This window comes from Aquarana catesbeiana, linkage group LG08 (assembly GCF_042186555.1).
Source record: "Aquarana catesbeiana isolate 2022-GZ linkage group LG08, ASM4218655v1, whole genome shotgun sequence".
NCBI lineage: Eukaryota > Metazoa > Chordata > Amphibia > Anura > Ranidae > Aquarana > Aquarana catesbeiana.
This window is the reverse complement of record NC_133331.1, coordinates 43,631,383-43,657,497: the sequence shown is the minus strand read 5'-3', so window position 1 is coordinate 43,657,497 and position 26,115 is coordinate 43,631,383. Positions and strand designations below refer to the sequence as shown.

General features: G+C 44.0%; 1 protein-coding gene across 2 annotated transcripts in view; it reads right to left on the bottom strand.

Moving 5' to 3' along the window:
* UROS (uroporphyrinogen III synthase) overlaps positions 1 to 26,115 on the bottom strand; it is a 79,742-nt gene that overhangs the window by 18,599 nt on the left and 35,028 nt on the right. For both annotated transcript variants that reach the window (XM_073595752.1, XM_073595753.1), the window contains exons 5-6: positions 19,786 to 19,860; positions 4,528 to 4,602 (exon numbers count right to left, since the gene is read on the bottom strand). In XM_073595752.1, coding sequence (XP_073451853.1) covers positions 4,528 to 4,602; positions 19,786 to 19,860 — 150 coding nt within the window. The remainder of the gene's footprint in view (positions 1 to 4,527; positions 4,603 to 19,785; positions 19,861 to 26,115) is intronic.

Here is a 26,115-nt window from a genome sequence, read left to right as displayed (position 1 = left end):
CACTCATCAGTGCCACCAGTGTCATCAGTGCCACCCATCAGTGCCCACCTATCAGTGCCACCCATAAGTACCCATCAATGCCGCCTACGAGTGCCACCTACGAGTGCCCATCAGTGCCGCATACCAGTGCCACCTATCAGTGCCCATCAGTACCACCTATCAGTGCCCATCATCAGTGCCACCTCATCGGTGCCCATCAGTGCCGCCTTATCAGTGCCCGTCATTGAAGAAGAAAACGTACTTATTTACAAACATTTTTAACAGAAACAAAAAAAAAACTTGGGTTTTTTTTCTAAATTTTCGGTCTTTTTTTTTATTTGTGTCAAAAAATAAAAACCGCAGAGGTGATCAAATACCACCTAAAGAAAGCTCTATGTGTGGGAACAAAATTATAAAAAAATTTGTTTGGGTACAATGTTGTATGACCGCGCAATTGTCATTCAAATTGTGACAGCGCTGAAAGCTGAAAACTGGCTTGGGCAGGAAGGTGTCTAAGTGCCTGGGTATTGAAGTGGTTAAAGTATATCAAGTAGTCAAACCAATGTTTTGAATTTTAATGGAGTAAAAAGCATGAGACGCATCATTAGGGTCACTAAAGTTGGGGTAACTGGGAAGTCATGTGCAGAGATCTTGTCTTAAATTCATTTGCTGCCAGGGCCATTTTTTTTTCTTGCTCACGTTAAACCTCATATTTTAGGCTTAAAGTGGTTGTTAAGCCGCTACTATAAAAATCTGCCATCCCCTCTGTAACATAACAATATGTGTCCCTGTGCCTGTGTTATATAAAAAAGCTGCCGATCTGTGCCTATATCAGAGCATCTCCCGGTGCTCACGTGACTCCTCAGCTCTCTCCTCTGCCCGGCTGACAGGGCGGGGCCGAGCACTCCCGCTGACGTCAGCCAGAGCGGAGAGAGCCGAGGAGTCACGTGAGCACCGGGAGATGCTCTGATATAGGTACAGATCGGCAGCTTTTTATATAATACAGGGACACATAAAAGTTATGTTACAGAGGGGATGGGAGGATTTTATAGTAGTTATGAGAGCAGCAGGAGGGGAGGGAGACGGGCTCTGACACAAGCAGACAGGCAGGGGAGGGGGTGGGGGGAGAGGAGGACAGAGAAGAACAGAGCAGGGCTGCGGATGATGGAGGCACGTAAACGGACCATGGTGTCAGGGCTCAGCAGTCCTGATAAACCGTGGACAGTTTACAGGGGGGAGGGTATAGCCAGGCAGTATCAGCCAGGTTTTTTAGGTGATAGAAGAGGCCAAATTACACAGCACATGCACTGTGCCGTATAACATGCTTTTTTTTTAAGTTAACAAACACTTTAAGGATTACTGACCTCTCCTCCCTTCAAGCAAAGGCCCTGTAGAATTACAAGGCGACAGTTGCAATTATTTTGTATCACAAGCCATTAGCTCAACTGTTTGTCAAACCAATATTTTCAGCAAAAATACATATTCATTTTAATGCACACAATCATAACATAATACTCAATGCTTTGGTAAAACATAAAAAGATGAGGTTGCGTTGAGTAAATACCGTACATGTCAAGCCTTATAATGATAGTACCCAAAATTGTTCGTAGGCAATGCCATAAAAACTCTTACAGCTCATCAATTTAGAATTAAAAGTGAATGATTACCCTAATATGGGGTAGAAGCCTTTAAAAACATGTTTTTTTCAATAATTGTTTTAGTAAACTTTTATTTTGAAACGTTTATTTTTTTCTTTTACTTCATTGCTATCACAAGAGGGCTTGTAAGTGCAGGTCACAGGTTCTGTTTTGACCCTTTTTTGGGAACCAGTGACACCAATAGAGTGATCAGTGCTAAAAATTATGCACTGTCACTGTACTAATGACACTGGCTGGGAAGGGATTAACATGAGGGATGATCAAAGGGTTAACTGTGTGCCTAGCCTGTTTTTTTGTACAGTGTGTGTGCTGCTTTTACTAGGGGAAGACATGGATCATTGTCCCTGCTTTGCAGAGACACAGGATCCATGCCTTCCTTACTGACAGAACGGCAATCTACCTTGTTTACGTAGGCTGACTGCTGTTCTGCCTTTGTACCAAATGGTCATCCGGTGCCAGCAGACATCGCGTTCACGATACTCGCTGATCGGCTCCCGCTGCGTATAATCACAGCCGAACTTAAAGAGGAACTGCAGTCTGCTCACATACTTTGTAATAATAACATCTTTGCCATTCTGAAGCTTCCCTCCAACCACTTTGCATATTATTTTATATATACTGTGATTCTGTACTTGCCAAATATGGCGCATAAATCTCTCTCCACTGAGTCTGGCTGCATCCATTTTAACTGTGGGAAGCTGAAGCTGCTGCCTGTTCAATTCCTGGATTTACACAGACACACAGAGAGGCACACCTCCAGCTCTGCAGCTCTCATTGTCCCTCTTAAGATTCATCCCCCCTCCCTTTCTAGCAAACTCTTACAAGAGTGGAAGCGAGAGCTGTGGATGATGTCATAAGCCTAGGCTAATGACCAGACAAGAAACAGGAAGTGGGCTGTATAAGGTATTTACTGGCAGAATAAAAAATGTTTTACTATCCAAAGTTAAAAGGGCAGAAGATTTAATAGATGGAAAGTTAAAAAAATGACAGAAGGTCCACTTTAACTGCTCATAAATGACCCCCACCCCACCCTGTTCTGTGCTGCCATTTTTTATTTATTTTTTTTTAACGGCTCGTGCACGGATGCGCTGCCAGTCTCTTCCAGGCATTTGGGAGCTGGCGGAGACCAGCTGCGCTTCTGCGACCAGCTTCTGGTGGATGGGCACTGTAGTACCCAATGGCATTTGTGTGCGTGTGCTCACATCCACTACACATGCGCACATGCACGGCAAACTTGCGGCTTAGTAATTCCAGAAGGCAGGGGGGGCCAGGCACAGGCTGGAAACTCAGAATTGCTGCCTTGCAGCAAAAAAATGGCAAAACAGTTAAAAACATAATAACATTTTTTAACATATGTGGAAGAAGGAAACACGGAATTATTGCCTTGCAGCAAAAAAAGCAAAACAGTTAAAAAGAGAAGAACATTTTTTTTAAGATTTGTGTAAGAGGATGTGAGAGGGACGAAGTAACACATTTTTGTTGAGGTGAGTTATGTTCCACTTTAAAAAAGAAACACTGGACCGGTTACCTATTTTGTCTATAATTGCATAGGAATGAAACAATTTCTGCAAGACCAAATATTTGTCAAAAATGAAAGCCTTGGCTGTTTCGATAAAAAAATAATATAGTTACTGCTGACCAAAAGGCCCATAGCAAAATTTTAAAAATTGCTCTGGTTCATAAGGGATATACAAGTGCGAGCGCTAAAGTGGTTAAAAAGCTATAGAATCTCCCCAACATGTGGGTAGGTGGGCAAAGAATTTATTCAAAATTTTAGAAGGAAGACAACACTCTCTATTTCCCGGTAGGAATAGAAGACAGACATCAATGAACATTTACTCTTTAAAAACCATGCAACGCACAACAGAAGACTTGAAACGCACGTTTTCTTGTGTTTACTTAGAACTAAATAGATTTTTCATCAACCTGTTTCCCCAAGATGCTGAATTTCCATCGATAGTACATAAAAGCACTTTCTTCCCTCTTCAGTCGTCTTTGAAGTCTGTAGGTGGAAGAGAGAGAGACACCAGGAGGTCTATGCTACACCATGCCCAATATGAATCAAGGAATCTGGACCAGAAAGTAAAGTAGTTCTAAAGGACTTGATGAGGCTTGTGTGTGCAGAAGTGTTCAGTTTTTTTTTTTAAGGCTAGCTGCTTTGGTGCAGAATTAACACTCATTCTGTTATCTACAGTCAAGCTTCCTATGGGCATACGATCTCACCAATCTCATGGCTTCGCCTGTTGTACATACACTGTTAGAGAAAGTCAAGGGTAAAATATACAGGTATAAAAATCGTGCCCGAACCTTCCACAACAGATGGCCCTGGGACACATGATCACTTCTTCTTCCTCTCCTTTTACTAAACATATACCACCCCACCAGCCACTAGGCATCAGTGGCAGCTGGTGCTCGAAATTTTGGGCACAAACCTGGCCCCCCCTCTTCCTGATTGGCCAGGAGGAGAAGCAGAAAGACATTAGCGAATATTAATTCGCTAATGTCACACAAGTGGGTGGGCTCCTGTGCCCCAAGCCCACCCTTTTTGAAGCCAATTAGTGCCTTAGGCTCTAATCACGTGCTTAAAAAACCCCCCAAAAAACCCCACATTGAAATCCATGTGTCTGGCGCTCTGCATGGCAATTAGGGGCCGGGCGCATGGATTTTGGGGGGGGCACCCCACGGCATGCTAACTGGTGCTAATCTATGTGGTTAATCGCCCCACATTTCTCTGGTCACCTTGACCCCAACATACACTGCAAAACGTTACAGAAGAAACTGAAAGAAAAAGATCATGCTTTTAAGTAAACCAAGGAGTGGTTAATATTATTTTTTTTCTTTTCTTTTTTGACAAATGCACAGAAATCGAAACACAGTGACAACAACCTACTTGAGCAGATGTGGTCTGCCAGCTTTTCTGCATTGCCAGATGTCTCCCCTTCTGAAGACAGGCCAAGGTCCTCCACTGGAACACACAAGAGTATAAATCAGGTCAAAATAAAAAAAATAAAACATGTTCAGAACATCTGCCAAATACATATATATTTTCCCATATTTGTCTCTTAAAAAATGCTGCAGGTATAGAAAAAAAAAAAAAGGGAGGCTCTTCTCCTGCAGCCCACCCCATGGATGGTGACGGCGTGAACAAAAGCAGAGAGGAACTAGAAAATAAGTGAGAAGAAAGAAAAAAAACTCAGAGAAGTGGCTCATAGACAAGAGAAAGGGGGAGGGTTGGGAAGGGGGTAACTCGGACTCGGAAGCCCCAAAGGGAGCAATCATACAAGGCCCAAACAGGTCAGTTGGAGTGAGGGAAACGCCTAAGAGATCCATGGTATACTTGGCATGTAAATCGTTCACAATACTGGACATTTGCTCATGAAGCATCATTATGGAGAGCTGAATTTCTTTTAACATGCGCAAAGCAAGTTTTGGGAATCCAGTCTGGACGTTTTTACCTGGTGCATAGTGTCCGTCGCTTAATTGCGGGCGGTGGGCACAAGTGCACCATCCAGCCCTGATGCCAGTGGCAGGGCCATTTACCAAGAGGTGCTTACATTTCGGGTAGTATCCACCCAGGGACAAATGCTCAGAACCCAGACAGCTTGCATTCCAGGCATTCGTCCTTGGACACATTCTGCCTTAAACATACATACCTCTAGCTGCACCGTCCAGTAGCAGCAGTTGTCAGATACTCATTGAGTTTCACAAGCTGTGAACAGCGGGGCTGGACAGCGAAGCTGTGCCCTCCACTTGCGCCTGAACACCGGAACACCAGGGCTAAACGGCCAGTGTGCATGGGGCCTTAATGTTCTAAATAATGTGTTTTGCACCCTGGTGATTTTTGATCTCTTTTATGTTGGTCAGGGAGATCTCCAGCTCTCCAAGGTTACCCCTGAGATAGGCTTTACATCCATTTTAAATTTCTAGGAAAATTTGAATCGCCTTGATTGCTATGGAGACAACGCAGATGGTTCTTATTGCAGACACTCAAACAAGTCCGACTATCACACAAGAGTCACACTGCGACCCAGGGCTGACCATCTGTCATCAGTGGCATTCAAATTGTTCACATTGCTTCCAAAAGTGCTCCACATATGACCAGCATTCCTGACGGGCCCTTGAGCAGTTACACGACGCTTAGGAGACGATTAACTAAAATAAAGAGATGCTATCATTTCTAATCATCGCCATTTCAGCCGAGCGCACTTTACACAAGGCAGAGGAAAATAAAACATTAGGCTGCAGCTTATCAGACAGGAGGAGATTGACATCTGCTTCTGTTTAAATATTTAGAAGATTGTAATTAGCCAACAATTAAAACTTGTTCAAGAGAAAAAACATCTCAGATAGCGCGATGATGAAGGTAATTTAAATGCTACTCAGTGCAATGAACTCCGATAGAGACATGGCTGCATTAAAGATTCATTTGATGAGAGAGTAATGACGCCATAGATCAGAATACGCCGCTACAGAGATTAACAAGCTCTTTCATTTCAAAAGCTTGAACAAGGTGTATTTGCCAACGTGTGCTAGAGATAAGAAGGAATCCGGACAAACCTTTCACTATGCTAAGAAAGGTCTCATTCAGATGGGCGCTGGCACCCATAGGCCATAAATGAGTGTCCTGTTTAAATTAGGGTACACATTTGGGGTGCGCATCTTCACTGGTCTCATGATTATCTGTTCAACGATTCGATTTGATTCCGCGATTCATCACGATTACTGACGCGCTCCCACTTCCGCTTCCCTTCCTCCCTGCAATCTTCTGGGACACATCACAGGTCCCAGAAGATTGCCCGGACATGCAGGACAGCGCAGTGAGGCATACGCACCCGGCTGTGAAGCTGCAAGCTGTCACAGCCGGATGCCCACAGTAGTATTGCCAGCGCAGTAGACAGGCAGGGTAGAGAATGGAGGGTTTGGGTGGCCACGTCGCTGGATTGTGGGACAGGCGAGTGTCTTTTTATTAAAAGTCAGAAGATACACTTTTTTTTGTAGCTGCTGACTTTTAATAAACAAAAAAATTACTGGAACTCTGCTTTGAATTAAAAATAACCTCACTCCAAAAGTGGAAGTTCCGCTTTAAGCATTCCTCGCCCCCTGACATGCCACATTTGTCATTTTTTTTGGGGGGGGTGTGTGTCCTCTTTTTAGTGGGACTTCCTGTCCCGGCCGCCTAGGTGACTCCTCCTCTCGCCCTAGGCGGCCCCTCCCTGCCAGAGATCTTCTGGGACACAACACAGGTCCCAGAAGATTGGCTGGCCAATGGCAGAGTGCAGTACGTGCCTGGCTGTGAAGCTGTAAACTGTCACGGCCGAGTGTCAATGCCCACAGTAGATATGACGGCGCGGAGGAGAGGAGGGGGAGAGGAGCGAGGCTCTGTGCGGCCGCATCGATGGACCGTGGGACAGGTGAGTGTCTGTTTATTAAAAGTCAGCAGCTAAACTTTTTGTAGCTGCTGACTTTTAATAAACTAAAAAACGGGTGGAACTCCGCTTTTTAACATGCACTAATCCGGTGCACTACAGGGTACAGGAATTCACACACACGGCTGCTGGGAGGTCAGGAGGGATTAGAATCCACAACTGACAAACAGCCCTGTGAAGTTCCCTGTACTGTCTCTGTGCTGACATTTCTCTGGGCTCCCCGTTTGCACCTTCCAGCACACTAGGAGTTAACACAGTGGAATGTGCAAATGGGGGAAAGCCGGGGAAATGTCAGCACAGAGCACATGTAGGAGCCAGTGTAAGTAGGCAGGGTAGGCAGCAGCTGCATGGAGACAGCTGCTCATGCCAAATTGACAGCCATGCGGGTGCAGGTGAGCGGCATTGAGAAGCAGATAGTGTGCGTTTAGAGCTGCTCGCCTGTGCGGCTGTCGAATTGGGATGGGCAGCACCTATAGACATGAATGGGCTGCCAGAACGTAGAATCTGACAGCTAAAGCCGCTTGAACAAGGCGCTCATTTCACGAACTACGGATTCCAGTACCCATCTGAATGAGTCCATACAACCACTACAGCCCCAATGAAAAGGAAGATATGAGATAACTTAAAGTGGTTGTTAACCCACCAATGTATCTTTACAAAATCCTTTCTGTTTTTTAATGTAATGGCCCCCTGTGAGTGTGCTTTATAAAAATAATGCTGTATATACCTTGTGTACAGAGTTCTGATTTATGCTCATTGACCTGCCACCTATCTCCTCTCTCGGATGCAGTGGGCGGGGCCGGGGATCCACCGCTGACATCAGTCAGGAGGGGAGGAGGAGAGTAGTAGCCCCGACCGCTGCATCTATTGGGCCAAGAGAGGAGATAGGCAGCGGGTCAATTAGCGCTCAGTAAACAAGGTATATACAGCATTATTTTTTATAAAGCACAGTCACAGGGGGCCATTACATTAAAAAACAGAGGATTATATTAAAAAGAAATAGTAATTTGAGCAGCAGGATGAGAGGTGGTGGCACGGACACGGAGCTGACAGTCAGAGAGGGGAGGGGGGGGGGGGGGGGAGGATGGAGAAGGGGACACAGGAGACACAGAAAGCAGGTCTGCGGATGATGGAGGCACGTACGCTGACAGGGCTCAGCAGCCCTGATACATCAGGGTCAGCATTCAGGAGAGAAGTTAGAAACTAGCAGGATCAGCCAGGTATTACAGGTGATACAGGGGGCCAAATGACACAGCACAAGCACTGTGCTGTATAACATGCTTTAAAAGGAGCGGGATCTTTATTTTTTTAAGTTAACAAATGGCTAACACTTTTTTATAGTTTTGTATAGACTGTATTATTTTTTTCAGGCTTCCTTTCTTTTATTTTTACCTGCTGATCTTTCCAGCAACACACTTCCTATTTTTGCAGGACAGTGCTCACTGGCAACATGCGGTATTGCATACAATAGAAGTCACTGTTGAACGAATTATCTGAGTTTCCATTGACTTCTATGGGAAAACTTGCTTTGATATACGAGTGCTTTGGATTAGAAGCATTTTTCTGGAACAAATTATGCTCGTAATCCAAGGTTCCACTGTACTACTGAATACCTTTCTCCCCTTTTAATGCCCATAAGATAATGGAAAGTATTCTGTAGTTCACAGAGGTAACTTAAAGCTGAACTCTAGGCAAATATAAAAAGGCACAAGATAATTCACACTGGGAAAAGTAGCACAAAAAAAAAAGTAGCACAAGGAGCCATTTAGTTTATGTGCTAACAGGAAGCATGCTGGTAGGAGAGAGCAGAGTGACAGAGAGATAAGCTTGCACTGTCTAGTCACAGGCTGGGGGTGGTTCCAGGACAACCTGGCCCCAGAGGAAGTGGGTTGAATGATGTTGGCCATCAGATTAGGGGCATCTAGTGGCATAAAAACAGTACTGCGGGTGAAATCTCTGGATCAAAGCTGAATATTACAGTTAACTGGGGACCAGTTATCATGAAGGCAGGAAGATGCAGACAGTACATAAAAGCTGACAGACATTTTAAACCTTCCCTAATTTATAAAACAAAATATTTTTGTTCCTGAGAGATTTCCCATGTTGACAGGAAGTGAGTAAAATGTGTTCAAGGGGGCCATAGTCCACAAATAAGAACGGCAGATACCCACTTTGCAATAAAAAAATCAGGCTTTAAAAGGAGCCAAAATATTCTTGGAGCTGGGATTGTAAAATGTAAACCGAGGGAATAATTGTCACTGATAAACTATAGAAGAAAACAAAAAAGGCCAGAAAAGGAAAACTTGAATAAAATAGTATTACCCAAAGTCAGTCTGTTGGAAATGTCCAGCCAATCTGCCATTATGTAGTGGGAAAACTAGCATGGGCCAAGGATCCAAAGAAATGGCCAAGAAATGTGATATTGTAAGGCAAGTCACTGATATTAGATCATTTTATCTTTTTTTTTCCCTATTTTGTTCTACAGGTTCTTTAACCACCCTTTGTACCCAGTGAGGGATGATAACATTTCCCTTTATTGCTATGAGCGATAGCTGTCTAAAGCAGGTATGCACAATCTAAAACTCAGACCTTTAAATGGGATCCCCAAAATGTGGGGCCCCCAGTTATTAGAAAATCAATTCCTCTAGATTTTTGTTTGAAAATATTTTATTGCAGGATTTCAGGAAAAATGCCACATTGGTAACCAAGCAAGCTCTTCCGTTATTTAGGCATCCACCGCTGTCTATGGAGTGCGGACACTGACACAACGTTCCATGCATATGCAAAATTCATCAAGGGCACAAGGGACAATTACAGCAATAAATACTATTTTCAAAGGTGATTACGGTATTTTGCTGCCTTATCTTACAGTTTCAGTCTAGCGGAGAAGGTAAGCTTGGCTGTTAAATAATTCTGTGTGTTTTAGCTTCTATATCGCAACATTTGGGTCAAGTTAAGTCAAGCAAAAATAATCAGTTTTGCCATCATTTTCACTGGCCTTTCGCACATAACAGTGTCCCAAACATCCCAACCTGCAAAAACTCATTTTAGGGAGGTCACGCCCCGTGCCGAACCCCCCCCCCCCATTCATAATAAAATACTATAATAAAATAATACTTTAAAGATAATTAATAATATAATGCCATAATAAAATAATACTCTAAAAGATAATGCGTCACACTCACCATCAATACACCCTCACTGAGCCCATCTGCAGCCTCATCAGTACCAACAATGCAGCCTCACTGTGCCCATCTGCAGCCTCGTCAGTGCCCATCAATGCAGCCTCGCTGTGCCCATCAATGCAGCCTCGCTGTGCCCATCAATGCAGCCTCGCTGTGCCCATCAATGCAGCCTCACTGTGCCCATCTGCAGCCTCACTGTGTCAACAAAGCAGCCTCATCAGTGCCCATCAATGCAGTCTCACTGAGCCATCAATGCAGCCTCATTAGTGTCAACAATGCAGCCTCACTGTGCCCATCTGTATCCTCATCAGTGCCAATCTGCAGCCTAGCCAGTACCTTGATTACACACAGAGGATGTCTCCCGCTGTGCCATGCAGCTGCAGTTTTAACTGTTTGGCAGCCATCCACTGTAACAAAGCCCCGCCTCCTCATCCATGATAGACGGTCAACTGAACACTGATACAATGCTGGGAAAATAGGATTTTTATTACAGCTTACCTGTAAAATCCTTTTCTTGGAGGACCTCATGGGACACAGAGCCTTAAGTAATTACTTAATGGGTTATAGGCTACCTTCAGGTGTTGACACTGGTAAACCCAATCATGGAAGTTTACTCCCTATATAACCCCTCCTCCTTCCAGGAGCACATCAGTTTTTGTAGCAAAGCAATATACTTAATCCCAAAAGAGGAACGGGACCTCTGTGTCCCATGATGTACTACAAGAAAAGGATTTTACAGGTAAGCTGTAATAAAATTCATATTTTCTTTATCGTACATCATGGGACACAGAGCCTTAAGTAATTACTTAATGGGACATCAGAAAGGAATGCTACTTTAGGGGAGGGAGAAACAACCCGCAGGGTACCCACAGACTTGAGGATTTATATTAGTAGGTAAATTATCTTCTGGACAAAAAAATTGGCCCTAGTATATGAATGTGAGTTGGGGACCTTGGATTGTGGGCTCCTTGAGGGTAGGGACTGATGTATGTGTGGAGCGCTGTGTAAATTGATGGCGCTATATGGGTACCTTAAATAAATAATAATAGATGAGCATCTTAATGAGAGACAATGTATAGGGATAGGGACAATTGTAGGCACACACCCACACTCACTCAGGTTTAACTGGATGGACTGGTGTCTTTATTCAACCTTACTATGTTAGCACAGATAACTATGTAACTACATACTGCTGCCTGCAGTACACTGCGCCCGAAGGCGAAATCCTCATACCTCCTTTCATCCACCTGATAAAATCTTGTGAATGTATGCACTGAAGACCAAGTTGCGGCCTTACAGATCTGAGCCATGGAGGCCTGGTGAGGCACTTCCCAAGAAACACTAACCGACCTGGTAGAGTGCACCTTAACTTGACACAGGGGAATATTACCCCTTGAAATCATTAGTTTGAATTATCACTTGTCGAATCCACTTAGCGACAGTGGATTTTGACGCTGCCTGTCTTTTCTTAGGACCCTCTGGTAGAATAAATAAGACATCAGCCTTACGAATCTGAGCAGTTGTCTAAAAATAGATTTTCACTGCTCTCACCACATTAAGACAATGTAGTGACTCTTCTTCCCTGGAACATGGTTTTGGAAAAAAACAATGGCAGGACAATATCCTGGTTCAGGTGAAATCTGAAACCACTTTTGATAAAAAAAAGTCTGGACGAGGGCGTAACACCACTCTGTCCCCATGACAAATCAAATATGGCTCTTTACAAGAAAGAGCAGCCAATTCCGAAACCCTCCTTACTGAGGATATAGAAACCAAAAATACCAACTTCCTTGTCAGAAGGACTAGGGGAATATGTTGTGTTGGTTCAAATGGCTGTTTATTGTAACACAGACAAAACTAAGTTCAAGTCCCAAGGGTTCAAGGGAGGTTTGATGGGCGGAATAAGCCACGTCACCCCCTGTATAAAACCCCGGACTACAGAATGAGTAGCAAGTGGTCCTTTGAAATAAGACCGATAAAGCTGAGACTTGGCCTTTAATAGTACTCAAGGCCAATTTCATTTCTACCCCTAATTGTAGAAAGGCAAGAATTCTGCCTATGATATATCTCCGAGGGTGCCAACCCTTGGATTCACACCAAGAAACATAAGCCCTTCAGACTCTATAGTTCTGGAAGCTGGCTTCCTTGCACTAATCAGGGTAGAGATAACTGACCCGGAAAGCCCACGTTTCTTGTGGTTTTAATAGCCAAGCCGTTAAATTTAGAGACCGTAAGGTAGGATGGAAGATCGGTCCCTGTGAGAGCAGATCTGGCCGTAGTGGGAGGGGCCATGGGCCCTCCACTGCCATCTTTACGATTTTTGCATACCATGACCTTCTGGGCCATGCTGGTGCCACCAAAATTACCGGCTTTCTTTCCAGCTTGATCCTGCAATGAAGTCGAGGCAGCAACTGAATAGGGGGAATGCATAGATCAGTGAGAACTGATCCCATGGGGTCATCAATGCATTCGTTCCGCATGCGAATGGATCCCGTGTTCTGGACACAAAGTTGACTAACTTCATGTTGAACCTGGACGCTAGAAGATCTACGTCTGGAGTCCCCCATCTTTGGCCAACAGCCCTAAATATGTTGGGGTGAAGAGACCATTCCGCTGGGAATAACTGCTGGTGACTCAAGTAATCCGCCTGACAATTCTCTACTCCCGGAATGAAGACTGCCAATAGGCGTGGAACATTCCTTTCTGTCCAAGTTAGAATATGGTTCACCTCTCTCTGCGCTGAGAGACCTTCAGTGCCCCCTTGGTGATTGATATAGGCCACAGCTGTGGCATTGTCAGATTGAATCCTGACAGGACAATCCCGTAACCTGAAAGTCCAGGTCTTTAGAGCTAGACGTACTGCCTGAATCGCTAGGATATTGATGGACAAGGTTCTTTTCGGTTCTTGACCACTGTCCCTGGACAGTTGTCTTTTCTAGTACTGCTCCCCAGCCTGAAAGGCTGGCATCCATCGTTACCACCTTCCAGATGACTGGTCTGAAGGATTTTCCTTTCAGCAGATTCTTGGTTAGTAACCATCAAGTGAGGCTTTAGGACACTCTTGGGGGCAGCTGCTTTGGCAAGTCTAAAGCTTGAATAGTTTTGTTCCAAGCAGACAGGATACTGTTTTGCAACATTCTTAAATGAAACTGTGCTAAGGGAACTGCTTCAAATGAAGCCACCATAGTTCCTAGCAACCTCATGCAAAGGCGAATGGAGGGATCGCCATTTGACCTGACCATCCGTACCAACTCTCTTATGGAGTTGATTTTTGCCTGAGGCAAGAACACCCTTTCCTGGGCTGGGTCTATGATCAGACCCAAGTACTCCAGCTTTTTTAGCGTTATTAAGGAAGATTTCTCTAGGTTGAGAATCAAATCCAACCTTTCAGATAGTTGGTTGTAGTGTGTACGCTTTGCTTCAAATGAGCCACCGACTGATCTATTAGCAATAGATCGTCTAGATACGCTATGACTGTTATGCCCTGTGCCCTTAACCTGGCTAGAGGTGGGGCTAGCACTTTGGTGAACACCCGGGGTGCTGTGGCTAGCCCGAAGGGCAGGGCTACAAACTGGAAATGCTGCTGTTCTAACTCGAACTGCAGAAACCTTTGATGAGTGGGAAATATATGGACATGCGTTTATGCATCCCTGATGTTGATTGATGCCAGAAGTTCTCCTCCTAGAAGGATAGAAACTACTGACCTGATCGTCTCGATGCGAAAGGAGCGGATCTTCAGGAACCGATTTAGAGTTCTTCTAGATCTAGAATGGGTCTGACGTCTCCATTTGGTTTTGGTATCATGAAAAGATTTAATAAAAACCCCAGACCTTGCTCCTTTGTGGGGATCTGTATGATCACCCTTTGAGATATTAATTGGTCTAATGCTTGAAACAGAGATTGTCCTTTCTCTGGATCTTTGGGAACACTTGATCTCAGGAAGCGAGATGGTAAAAGTCCCGAAATTCCAGCTAGTACCCCAGCGTTACCGTGGAGATGACCTATCTGTCCTGAATTTCTTGCTTTCCAGACTTCTGAAAACTGCAGAAGTCTTCCCCCCACCTTGGTGAGGGGGGTTGCCTCTTCATGATGAGGCTTTAGGATTCTGCTTTGCAGGTTTCCGACCCCAGGGCTTCTTTTGAGCCTGGGTCTGACTCTGACATTTTCCTCTAGAGTGTGACAGCAGAGGGCGTTGCCCCTGCCTAGAGGCGGAAGCCCCTGGCGTAAGGGAAAGAGCCCGTTTAAATGAAGGGCGTTTATACTTTCTTTTGACTGGCAAAAGAGTACTTTTCCCACTAGAAATTGTTTGGATATACGTGTCCAAGTTTCTCCAAATAGTCACTCCCCACGAAAAGGGAGCCCAGTTAAGAGATCTTGACATGGCACTTCAGCTGAAAAAGGTTTTTAACCACGGGTTTCTACGCATATGCACAAGCATAAGCGTAAGGCGGGATGCCTGGTGAATAGAATCTTTAATAGCATCTATGGCAAAGCATAATGCTTTTGGTAGTTCAGCCAAATCCCAAGCTTGTTGTGCAGGATGCTCTCTAAGGGCCTGTTTAAATTGGTCCTTTAGGGATTAACAGATGCTTATTGCAGAAACTGCAGATTGAGTAATGGCACCTGCCATGGAAAAAGTAGATCTTAACAGGGATTCCAACTCCTTACTGTTGGATCCTTTAAGCATCTGTGCATTGTCTACTGGACAGGTTAGGCCTTTATTCACATTGGAAATCGCAGCGCCAACTGCTGGTATTTTCCATCTTTTGGAGAATTTCTCCTCCAGGGGATAGAGAATTTGCAATTTTCTTAGGAGGGAGAAAATGCTTATCCGGGTGATCCCATTCAGCAAAAATAAGCTGTTCTAGTAATGCATGCACAGGAAACGCATGCAAAGGTTGAGAGCATTTTAAGGAACCAAAGGAAGAAACCAAACTTTCAGGAGACTCGGTTAGGGGTAGCATGAAGTTAGAAGAACCATCTCCGTAAGAGATTGTATCAGCAATTCCTCAGATTTTGAGAGGCTGAAAATGGCACGTCTACCGCTGTTTCCTCCGCAGAGGAATCATCATCGGTTTGTTTTTCCTCCTGATCGACTGAGGGTAACACCTCATGGATCTAGCACGCTTCCTATCCATTTGAATGGAGGATGCGATTAAAGCTGCTAATCTTTCTTCCAGACCCTACAGGGAGGAAAGGACATCTTCAGTCACGTATACAGGGCTGAGATGTGAGCAGCAGTTGCACCATCAATTTGTTTCAAATGGCTCACCCTGTCTTGCCATAACTGGTAATTCAGGCGAGGATGACAGCATGGAAATGCGACTCGGGATCCTAGCGCCTGGGGGTGAAACCTTTATGTGGTGTCTTTTTTGGTAGGCATAGTGTTAACTACAAAAACAGAGGCACTATGCACTTAATCGCTGAAATAGTCATGACATTTAAAGCCACTATAAAATTCAGCCTAGTGCTGGGAAAAAGGTGTCGTTCCTGTATCAGGAATGCCAGTTTGCAACCCTCACATGTCCCACAGCTCTTGTGTCCTTGTGTTGCAGGCTGCTTGTTTTCTCCTCGTCAGCCAAGGAGAGACTGTCACAGCTGTGTTGTATTTGTTTTTAGCCTGCCGTGTATCCTCGTGGACGTTCACAGCATCAAGCTTAGGCCCCGCCCCCTCCAAGAAAAAATTCTGCCCCTTTTTACTTTTAAAACGTTCCCGCGCTCGTGCACAGCGTTTTTCGGTCCACCGACCCCACATGAGGGGGAGGGGAGCAGGGACCCATCCAGCAGCAGGCACAAACAACAATGAAATCAGCCACAGTAAAAACAATTAGCGGTATTCGCAGGACCGCACCCCCCCCCCCCCCCCCCATAATGGGGGGGTACAGTGCTGCTGTCCCCATAACCCTATGGTCCCATCAGGGAGAAGAAAACACTTTTGCAGCTTTCTCTTACCTTGCAGCATCTCCCTCTGCACGCTGCTTACAGTGAAGACAACAGATTAAGGTATGTGCATAGACTCCCTCTAGTCGAGATTTAGAGCATGACAACATTTTTTCCCTAATGGAAGAAATACATAGATATTTTTAATACCCAAGTTTCTTCCCTTACCTTATCCTCGCCGCAGAATTTGCTGATTTAACAAACAATCCAACCTCCACCCATCACGGCGGGCTGCATAACAAACCTTCAGGGACTGGGTCCCTAAAATGGGGTTCCAACTGCCCTGGACCTGTAAAAGCACCCTATCAGGAAGTTTAGGTAATGTAGCAAGACCTAAGCCCTGGGTTCCATCCCTACAAAGAGAGGCATACAGGCAAAACCTCATGCTTCGGGTACGAGGCCCAAGGTACCATCCTTTTAGGCCTCAATGGCACTTTGGATGGATCTGGTTTATGGAGGCTATTTAAATCCAGCATGGATCCCTCCTGGAGCTCCTCAGAGCACATCTTCACTCGTGACCAACACCTTTAGACACTAGCGAAAAAACTGATGTGCTCCTGGAAGGAGGAGGCGTTATATAGGGAGTAAACTTCCTTGATTGGGTTTGCCAGTGTCAACACCTGAAGATAGCCTATAACTCATTAAGTAATTACTTAAAGAAATTGAATCAGTTTTTCGTCTATCATGGATGAGGAGGCGGGGCTTTGTTACAGTAGATGGCCACCGAACAGTTAAGACTGCAGCTGCATGACACAGCAGGAGACACCTGCTGTGTGTGATTACTCCAGGCTGAATGGCAGTGCAGGCTCAGCCGGGAGATCGTGCCGCACTCGCGGGTGTCTGTGAGCCTGCTGTCAAATGCAGGAGTATCCCGCGAGTCACAGGAGAGTTGAGGTGTCTGGTGTCCTTGTCAAATAGTTTGCCTCAAAAGCCTAAAGGTCAGGCTAAAAAGCATTGCTGCAGAAATCTCAGCACTGCAATTAAGCCTTGATTCCTGGTCTTCTAAGCAGCTGCAGAAAAATGAAAGGTAAAGCAACACTCCAGAAGTTCAGACTCACTCAAAACAGCTGAAGACCCGCAGTGTGTGTTTGCCTTGAACGATTTGGCTTCTGCCGTGTTGCAGAACTTTCATTTTTTGGCACTGCAAAGAAGACCAGGGCTCAAGGCTTAACTGCAGCTTGGATTGCCTGGCAGCAATGGCTCTCCATCAGCAGCAGTGGAGAGCCAGGGAGGAGGAGACTATATGACACAGCAACCACAAAGGATCAAGGAATATGTAGTCTTAGTAAAGCGATACACAATACAAATGGATAGGCCTGGAGAACGACAAGAGCCACGATTCCCTGTATATAGAGGAGGAGAAGGACAGAAGTTTTCCTTGGCTTTTGGACCACAGATCGGGGCAGCCTAGTGCTGGAAGTGAGAGAGTTGGGACCTGCTACCTGGAGAGAGTGAGACTTCATCCATACATATCAGAGTGCAGAGAGATGGAGCCACAGAGAGCCTCTTGGGTGTGAAGACCAGGAGCAGTGCGGTCCCATTGCTGGGGTGGCTATTGCTACACTAGGGACCTAAAGACTGAGACACTGACAGTTCTCCTGCCGTGTCAGAAACCCAAACCTAGAGGCGTGTGTACCTACCGTCAGGGAAAGCCATTGAAGAATCGATGGTGAGGACTGGGATGTCTGAAACAGTTAATGGCCAAGCATATAAGACCAGACCTGTGGGCTGCCAGGAGTTGTGAGCGGATATACAGCACTTAATCCTTTGCTACACACAGTTATTGCAACAGAGACTGCTCTTTACTTAGCAGCTCAACCATCCATTACACTCTCTTCAAGAGAAAGTTTCACATGCACCACCTTACAAAAGGGCCCCAATGAAAGCTGGCTAATACTGACAATTTGGCGCCAGTACTTTATAGCCACCTCCAGGGATACCCCTTTGGCAGGAATGCATACATTCCACCCACTATTGGGGTTATATGTGTAGTGTGCTCACAAGACCCTTTATTTTGTACGGGTTAGTTAATGCCTTACTATTAACCCTGTTTCCACCAGTTATGATTTGGATTAGCATTACCACAGTTCAGTTGATTGCCATTTTATAAGTAAGTGATTCATTCACTGTTTAACCACCCGAAAAGCCATCCAAAGCCCGTGTCCCATTTTTTGTGTACGATTATAGATTGATAGCCTACTAATGCTTAAGTTACACAGGTGTGAGCAGCCTACAACCTATAACCAGGTGTTGCAGTGGGGAAAGAGTTGTGGCAGAATAGAGAACCATTTTAACTGCTCAAGGTCTGCACTATAGCAGTTTGTTTGTTTGTTTGTTTTTTTTTATTAAATCTCTTTATTAATTTTCCAATAGAAAAACATGTTACAACATATACTTTCAATCTTCAACTTTCCCACTCTCGCAGGAGCTTTCACATAACTTTTCTTAATATTAATTGCAACAAATAAAAACATTCATTCTTCCCCCTAACCTTTGTGTTGATGGTGTGGTTTTTAGTTCCCCTTCACTTTCCTATACAACATCACATTACTTTCTTTCTTATTATTCTAGTTTTACTGCTACAGGTCAGCACCTCATATATGTTTCCACCTCCGTGCTTGACTGTAAGGATGGTGTTCTTAGGGTCATAGTCAGCATTTTTCCTCCAAACACGGAGTCCCCCTCCTTAAGATGGCACATGTACATGCCAATGAACATCTGAATGATTCAGAGACAGATTGGGAGAAGGTTCTGTGGTCAGATGAGACCACAATTGACTTCTTTGGCATTAACTCGACTCGCCGTGTTTGGAGGAAGAAAAAAGCTGACTCTAACAATACCACCCCTACAGTCAAGCACGGAGATGGAAATAATATGCTTTGGGGCTGTTTCTCTGCTAAAGGTACAGCTCGACTTTGCCGCATTGAGGGGCCAATGGACAGGGCCATGTATTGTAAATTCTTAGATGAGAACCTTCTTCCTTCAACCAGAACACAATGGGTGGGCCGTGGATGGGTCTTCCAGCATGACAATGACCCAAAACATACCACCAGGATTTAGAGAAGATCTATAAAGAGTGGACCAAAATTCTTCCTGAGATGTGTGCAAACCTGGTCACTAACTACAAGAAACATCTTACCTCTGTGCTTGCCAACAAGGGTTTCTCCACCAAGTACTAAGTCATGTTTTGCTTGGGGATCAAAAAATGTATTTTACTCACAGAACTGCAATTTAATTTATAGAATTTGTTTTTGTGGGGTTTTTTTTCTAGATTTTTCGTTGATATTCTGTCTCTGTCATTTAAAATACACCTAAAATAAAAATTATAGACCCTTTACATTTCTTTGTAAGTGGGCAAACTTACAAAATCTGCAGGGGATCAAATAATTATTTTCCCCACTGTATTATCTGATAATAAAATAATTTGTGTATTATCTTTCAAGACAGCGTACCTAATAAAGCTGTATCCTTGTTTAATGTATTCAAAACTTAATTAAAACTAAAGACAACAAAAAAATGCAGACATGGAAAATAACAGAATGCTAAATCTGAACCCCACCCAGCTCCTATGGTCCGTGGATGGTGTTGGGAACTTACCCAAGGAAGCCGTTGCTTTGCCAACTACATAGACAGGTTTGGAATTCCATTTGTTTTTCAAAGAACACTCCCAAGCTGGAAGGATGCAAAACCAGGAAAACACATCAGCAAAGACAAATCCAGACAAATAAAAGAATAAATTATATGTACGGCATGATCATCATTATACATTGCTTATCATGGACAGAAAAAGGTTCTGTCCATGTAGAGCTATATAGCCAGATGTTAATGGCAAAGAGCCCATATTTTTTTTAAGTGTCAACATTTTTGTCCATTGTGAAAGAGAATTTCAGAATTAATCTCACAGGAAGTGACAAGGACTCCGCATTTCTGGTAAAGCGCGATCTGCTAATTTCTGTACTTGCCGAAAATGTCTTTAGCTCAAAAAAAGAAAACAAATACAATCAGCACATTTAGTGACTGGTAAACTGTAATATTTAAAATTTTTGTTCTTGGGTTTAAATATGCTTTAAAATGGAGCTCTACCCAAAAGGGGAAGTTCGGCTTTAAGGACTCATCCCCCGATCATCTTGAAGAATTGGCACTTTTAAAGAACGGGGGAAGTGGATACCCGTATTTGACAGGTCGCTGCTCCCACTTCCACTCAGACTGCCTAGACCAGTGATGGCGAACCTCGGCACCCCAGATGTTTTGGAACTACATTTCCCATGATGCTCATGCACTCTGCAGTGTAGTTGAGCATCATGGGAAATGTAGTTCCAAAACATCTGGGGTGCCAAGGTTCGCCATCACTGGCCTAGGCAATCAGAGTGGCAGTTCTCCTCCCTCCCCGCTGCAGTCTTCTGGGACTCTGACAGGTCCCAGAAGACTGCAAACAACAGCGGGTGAAACTGACTCGGGTGAGCACGCCGCTGGATCATGGGACAGGTCAGTGGTTGTTTTTTTTAAAAGTCTGCAGCTACAGTTTTTGTAGCTGCTGATTTATATTTTTCACAGGAGACTGGAACTCCTCATTAAAGAGGAACTGCAGTCTGCTCACATAATTTGTAATAAAAACATCTTTGCCATTCTGAAGCTTCCCTCCAACCACTTTGCATATTACTTTATATATACTGTAATTCTGTACTTGCCAAATATGCTGCAGAAATCTCCCTCCACAGAGTCTGGCTGCAATCATTTTAACTGTGGGCAGCTGAAGCTGCTGCCTGTTCACTTCCTGGATTTACACAGACACACAGAAGCACACCCCCAGCTCTGCTACTCTCATTGGCCCTCCTATGACTCTTCCCCCCTCTCTTCATGGCAAATTCTCACAAGAGTGTGAGAGAGGGAGAAAGAGCTGTGCATGATGTCATAAGCCTAGGCCTTTTACCAGACAAGAAACAGGAAGTGGGCTGTATAAGGTATTTACTGGCAGAAAAAAATTGTTTTACTATCCAAAGTTAAATTAACAAGGGCAGAAGATTTAATAGATGGAAAGATTAAAAAAAAAAAAAGAAGACTGAAGTGCCGCTTTAATGTCACCAAAACAGAATGTACAGGGAAATCTTCCCATCGAGCACACAAAAAGCAATACAATTCTGTAACTTTTTTAATTTTTTTAGCCATCTCCAAAAGGATAAAAAAAAATGAAATAAATGTTAGCCTAGAGTTCTACTTTAATTTAAAAAAGATGAATGTGTGATGTCGGGTGACAGGCCTTGTAATCAGTAAGCAGACCTATCTGTGGCCAGACGCTGCCGCTTGCAATCTGAGTCTTGTTGTCGCGCTGACAAGCAAATTTACATAAGTGCAAAATCATGGAATCTTATTTTCATTTTCACCTCAATGTTCTTCACCTCTGCAATTCAATGCATTTTAATGGTTTATCTTCCCCTCCTCCGGAGTAATTATCTAAAAGGTACCTCTTCCCCTTTTGCCGAGTTAATGCTTTTTTATTGGTAATAAAGAAGAAAAAATAAATACAAATGCCAGGGGCTAATTTTGTGCAAAGGTTTCTAATAACCTTCTACAACATATTAGCAATGATTAAAGATTTCACGGTGTGTGATTTTTCAGCTTAAAAATCAAAGGCCTAATTAAAAATCTAAATTAGACGGCAATATTACATTTTCCGAGGAGGTTAATTTACAATAATTTCTTGAGTGGGACACTCTAATTGAAAACAAAATGCTGTTATCTTTATTTAATTAGAAGCTGACATCACAGGCTTATTGGAAATGTCACTATAGGCAGTACAAATCGGCATTAGACAACAGAGTTTATGGGAAGGGGACTTCTTCCCCAACACAATTTACATAATGGCAAGTCCCGCAATTATGGACGGAATCTAGTGGGATTTATGTACTCAGGTCACAAATATCAACACTATGTTTGTATAGATTGATGTCCAGCCGCCGCTCATCCATCGAACCTTGGTTACTATGCAACAATAAGGCCTCATGCACACAGGCTGTTAAAATAACGTTATGAAAACGCCAGTATCTTTGCAGTGATTTTTTTTAAACTTTTTTCAGCTTTTTTCAACGTTTTTGCAATAGCGTTTTTGAGCGTTAGTGTTTTTTTTTTTTGGTCCTGGGTTTTTTTTACAGCTTAAAAACGCCTATGCCATTTGCAGCTCAAAAACGCCTAGGTGGGCATGAAGCAATAGACTAACATAGACAGGCCTTTTTAAGCTGAAAAAAAAGCTCAAAAAAGCAGCTGTAAAAACGTCCGTGTGCATGATGCCTTATAGTGCAAGTGGTATTATCTGTGGTGTAGCATTTAAATATAAGGCCTCATGCACATGGACGTTTTTACAGCTGCTTTTTTGAGCTTTTTTGTCTATGTTAGTCTATGGTTTCATGCCCACCTAGGTGTTTTTGAGCTGTAAAAAAAACCCAGGACCAGTGGGTTCTGAGAGATGTTTTTCAGCTGTAAAAACGCTCTAATGCTGATAAACGCTCAAAAGCGCTAAAAAACGCTATTGCAAAAACGTTGAATAAAGCTGAAAAAAGTTAAAAAAAAAATCACTGCAAAGATACTGGCGTTTTCATAACGTTATTTTTACAGCCTGTGTGCATGAGGGCTAAAAGTGAGGCTGTTGACACAAAAGGTAGTATAACAAAAACCTCAGATAGCAAATGTGAAAACAATAGTGTAGCGCCTAAATATGCAATGAATACATTATAATACAGTAGAAAACCTTGTAAGGCATGCAAGTTGATACAAAAATAGAAAACATAAAGGCCAAAAATAGCAAAATAAAGTTCCACAATGTGTGTGATCGAAAAAAAAAAAAAAACTGTATGTAACAAAGCCAGTGCTCGTGAAGATGCTTCTGAGAAGGTGCTCCAGTGACCAGCCACCAACAGTAAGTGAATTAAAAACTCACCAGAGCAAATGGCTACCATTACAACAGCAAATGCTCCTAAGCAAACATGGAAGTCCCACAGTAACCACTTTGGTATGTTAATTCCAAGGGGATCTCCTCATCTGGGGGCAAAGATTCTGGTGCGGACGTCATGCTTACTGCGTGATCTTGGGTCAGCTGGGCTTTCTATGCGAGTTTTGACTGGATTCACTGTTCTGAACTGTATGTTGCTTTTACATGTTTGATAGTAAAACCTACTACACTATTGGAATTTTCTTTGGGCTCCTGGTGAGCTTTATTTACCCTTAGTTGGAAGCACATGCGGAGATGCCATTGTAATCAAAGGGGTTGTAAAGGTAAATTTAAAAAAATGAATAAAATAACAAATATGTCTATACTTACCTACTTTGTGCAATGGAATCACACAGAGTGGCCAGGAAACCTCTTTTTGGGTCCCCCGCAGGCGCTCCTGGCCCCTCCTCTCTGGCCAGTGCCCCCATGGGAAGCCGCTACCCCATGGGGGCACTCGTGTGCGCTTGCACCTGAGTCCCTCTGCTGCAGCGGGACTCAGCCCTGCCCCCTGCTTCCTTGTCAGTGGCTTTGATTGACAGCACTGGGAGCCAATGGCTCTTGATGCCCCAGCAAAGCCAGTGAGACCCGGGAGGGGAGAAAAGATCTGCAGATGTGCACAGTGCTGGAGGTCTGAGGTCTCAGGTAAGTAAAGGGGGGCTGAGGGGGCGATGCTGACACCTAAACATTTTTTACCTTAATGTAAGGAATGCAAACACTCCTCGCCCCCTTACATGTCACATATGGCGTGTAATTTTTTTTTTTTGGGGGGGGTTGTGGGTACCTAATTCTGACTGGTACCCAGCTCCCACTTCCGCTCTCTCCACATGGGTGACTCCTCCACTCCCCCACCCTCCCTGCAAACTTCTGGGACACTTCACAGGCCACTGAAAAGGCGCAGCGTGACTCACGTATGCGCAGTGTGCACCCGGCTGTGAAGCCGCAAGCTGTCACAGCCCAGTGCCCACACCTGCATTGCAATGCCAGTGTCATGGAGAGGGAGAGGAGTGAGGCTTCGGTCAGCCGCATCGCTGGATCGTGGGACAGGTGAGTGTCTGTTTATTAAAAGTCAGCAGTTACACTTTTTGTAGCTGCTGACTTTTAATAAAACTTAAAAACGAGTGGAACTCCGCTTTACGGTAAAAAACGTTTAGACTTTACAACCCCTTTAACATACCGCATTTTTATTTTTGCATCAACTTACATGCCTTACAAGGTTTTCTACTGTATTATAATATATTCATTGCATACTTAGGCGCTACACTATTGTTTTTACATAAAAAATAATAGTACTCCAATGGCCACACTTTCTATTATACATAAATACATGAGATTCAGACCCACACTTCTAATGGTCTGTTAAAGCTTGTGTTACATTACAGGCTCCTGTTCATCAATTTTTCAGGCAATTGGCCTGTACTTATCTTCCTTCCCCTAGCTCTTTGGTCAGTCTCAAGCTCCAGAACAACACAGACAGATGGGCTTAGAGCTTCAGACCACTTGAGACTTTTCCACCTCTCCTTTGGTATATCAGGCATAACTTAAAATTATTGAATTTTTTATTTTTTTTTTAATAACAAACATGTTATAATTACCTGCTCTGTGCAATGGTTATGCACAGAGCAGCCCCAATCCTCCTCTTCTTGGGTCCTTCGCTGGCACTCCTGGCTCTATGAGGGCACTCATGCGGGCTCGATCCTGAGTTGTCTCTGTGTGTCCATTACCACAAAGAGTGTGGCTTGGCCCCGTCCCCCGCTCTTTGCTCACTGGCCGTGGCCAATGGCTCCCGCTGCTGCCTTTCTGTCCAATGAGGAGAGAGAGAGGCACTGCTATCGGGCACAGCGGTGGATTAAGATTGAGCTCAGGTAAGTACAAAGGGGGCTATATACAGAAGGTATTTTACATCAATACAGCAAATGCATTCAGGTAAAAAAAAAAACCTTCTGCCTTTAGAACCACTTTTATTTGCAGTTAGGTTTAATGTAGAATTCCAATCTAACACTAACTATTCTTAAAAATGTTCCCTTCCCCCCCTCCTCCTACCTATCCTGCCTACCCTGTGTAAAAAGGACCTGTATACTTACCTTTTTTTCAGTCCACGCTGGTCATGTGATCCTCCAGCTCTGGCTTCCCTGTGTCAGTGAGCAGCAGCTGCAGGGGAGAGGAGGGAGTGCCGACAACAGCTGGGTCATGGGAGTCTATGGGTGACATCACAGTTACCGGAATTCCCAGCCGTTAAGCGATCCCTGAGCCGGAGCTGCAGGATCATGCAACCAAAACAGACTGGACTGAAAAAAGGTAAGTCTACAGATCCCTTTTTTAGGCAAGATAGGTTGGAGAAGGGGGGGGGGGGGCATTTTTAAGAATAGTTAGTGTTAGGCTTTAATTCCACTTTAAAAACAGAAACAAAAGCAGCATAGTGTACCTCCAATTTATTTTAACCAAAGTAAAGACAGTTATAAATGCCAGCTCTAACATTCCCAACACATTTCAAGTTTGAACTCAACAGAAGAAACCCATCAAGCATGCTGGAGCTGGGATCTGCAACTGTCTTTACATTGTTTTTAATAAATCGGATTTAGGGTATGCCGCTTTTATTTTTACTTTAAAAGTCAATTTCACCTTTTTACAAACAAATGACATCTGAACATTTGAAAACTTCCCTACATGGTCCTACGAGTCTATGTAGCATCACAATGGTGAGCAGTCATTGGTCAGCACAGCCACGTGACAGCACTGACCAATGACTGCCCACCATTGCACCATCCCAGAAGAGATTCTTATACATTAGCTTGGTCCCATGGGCCACACTGACCAATGACTGCTCACAACTGTGAGTATTATGACCACTTGCAATTGCAATGTCCTGGAAGACGGAAGGCTTTTGCCCCGTACACACGGTCGGATTTTCCGATGGAAAATGTGTGATAGGACCTTGTTGTTGGAAA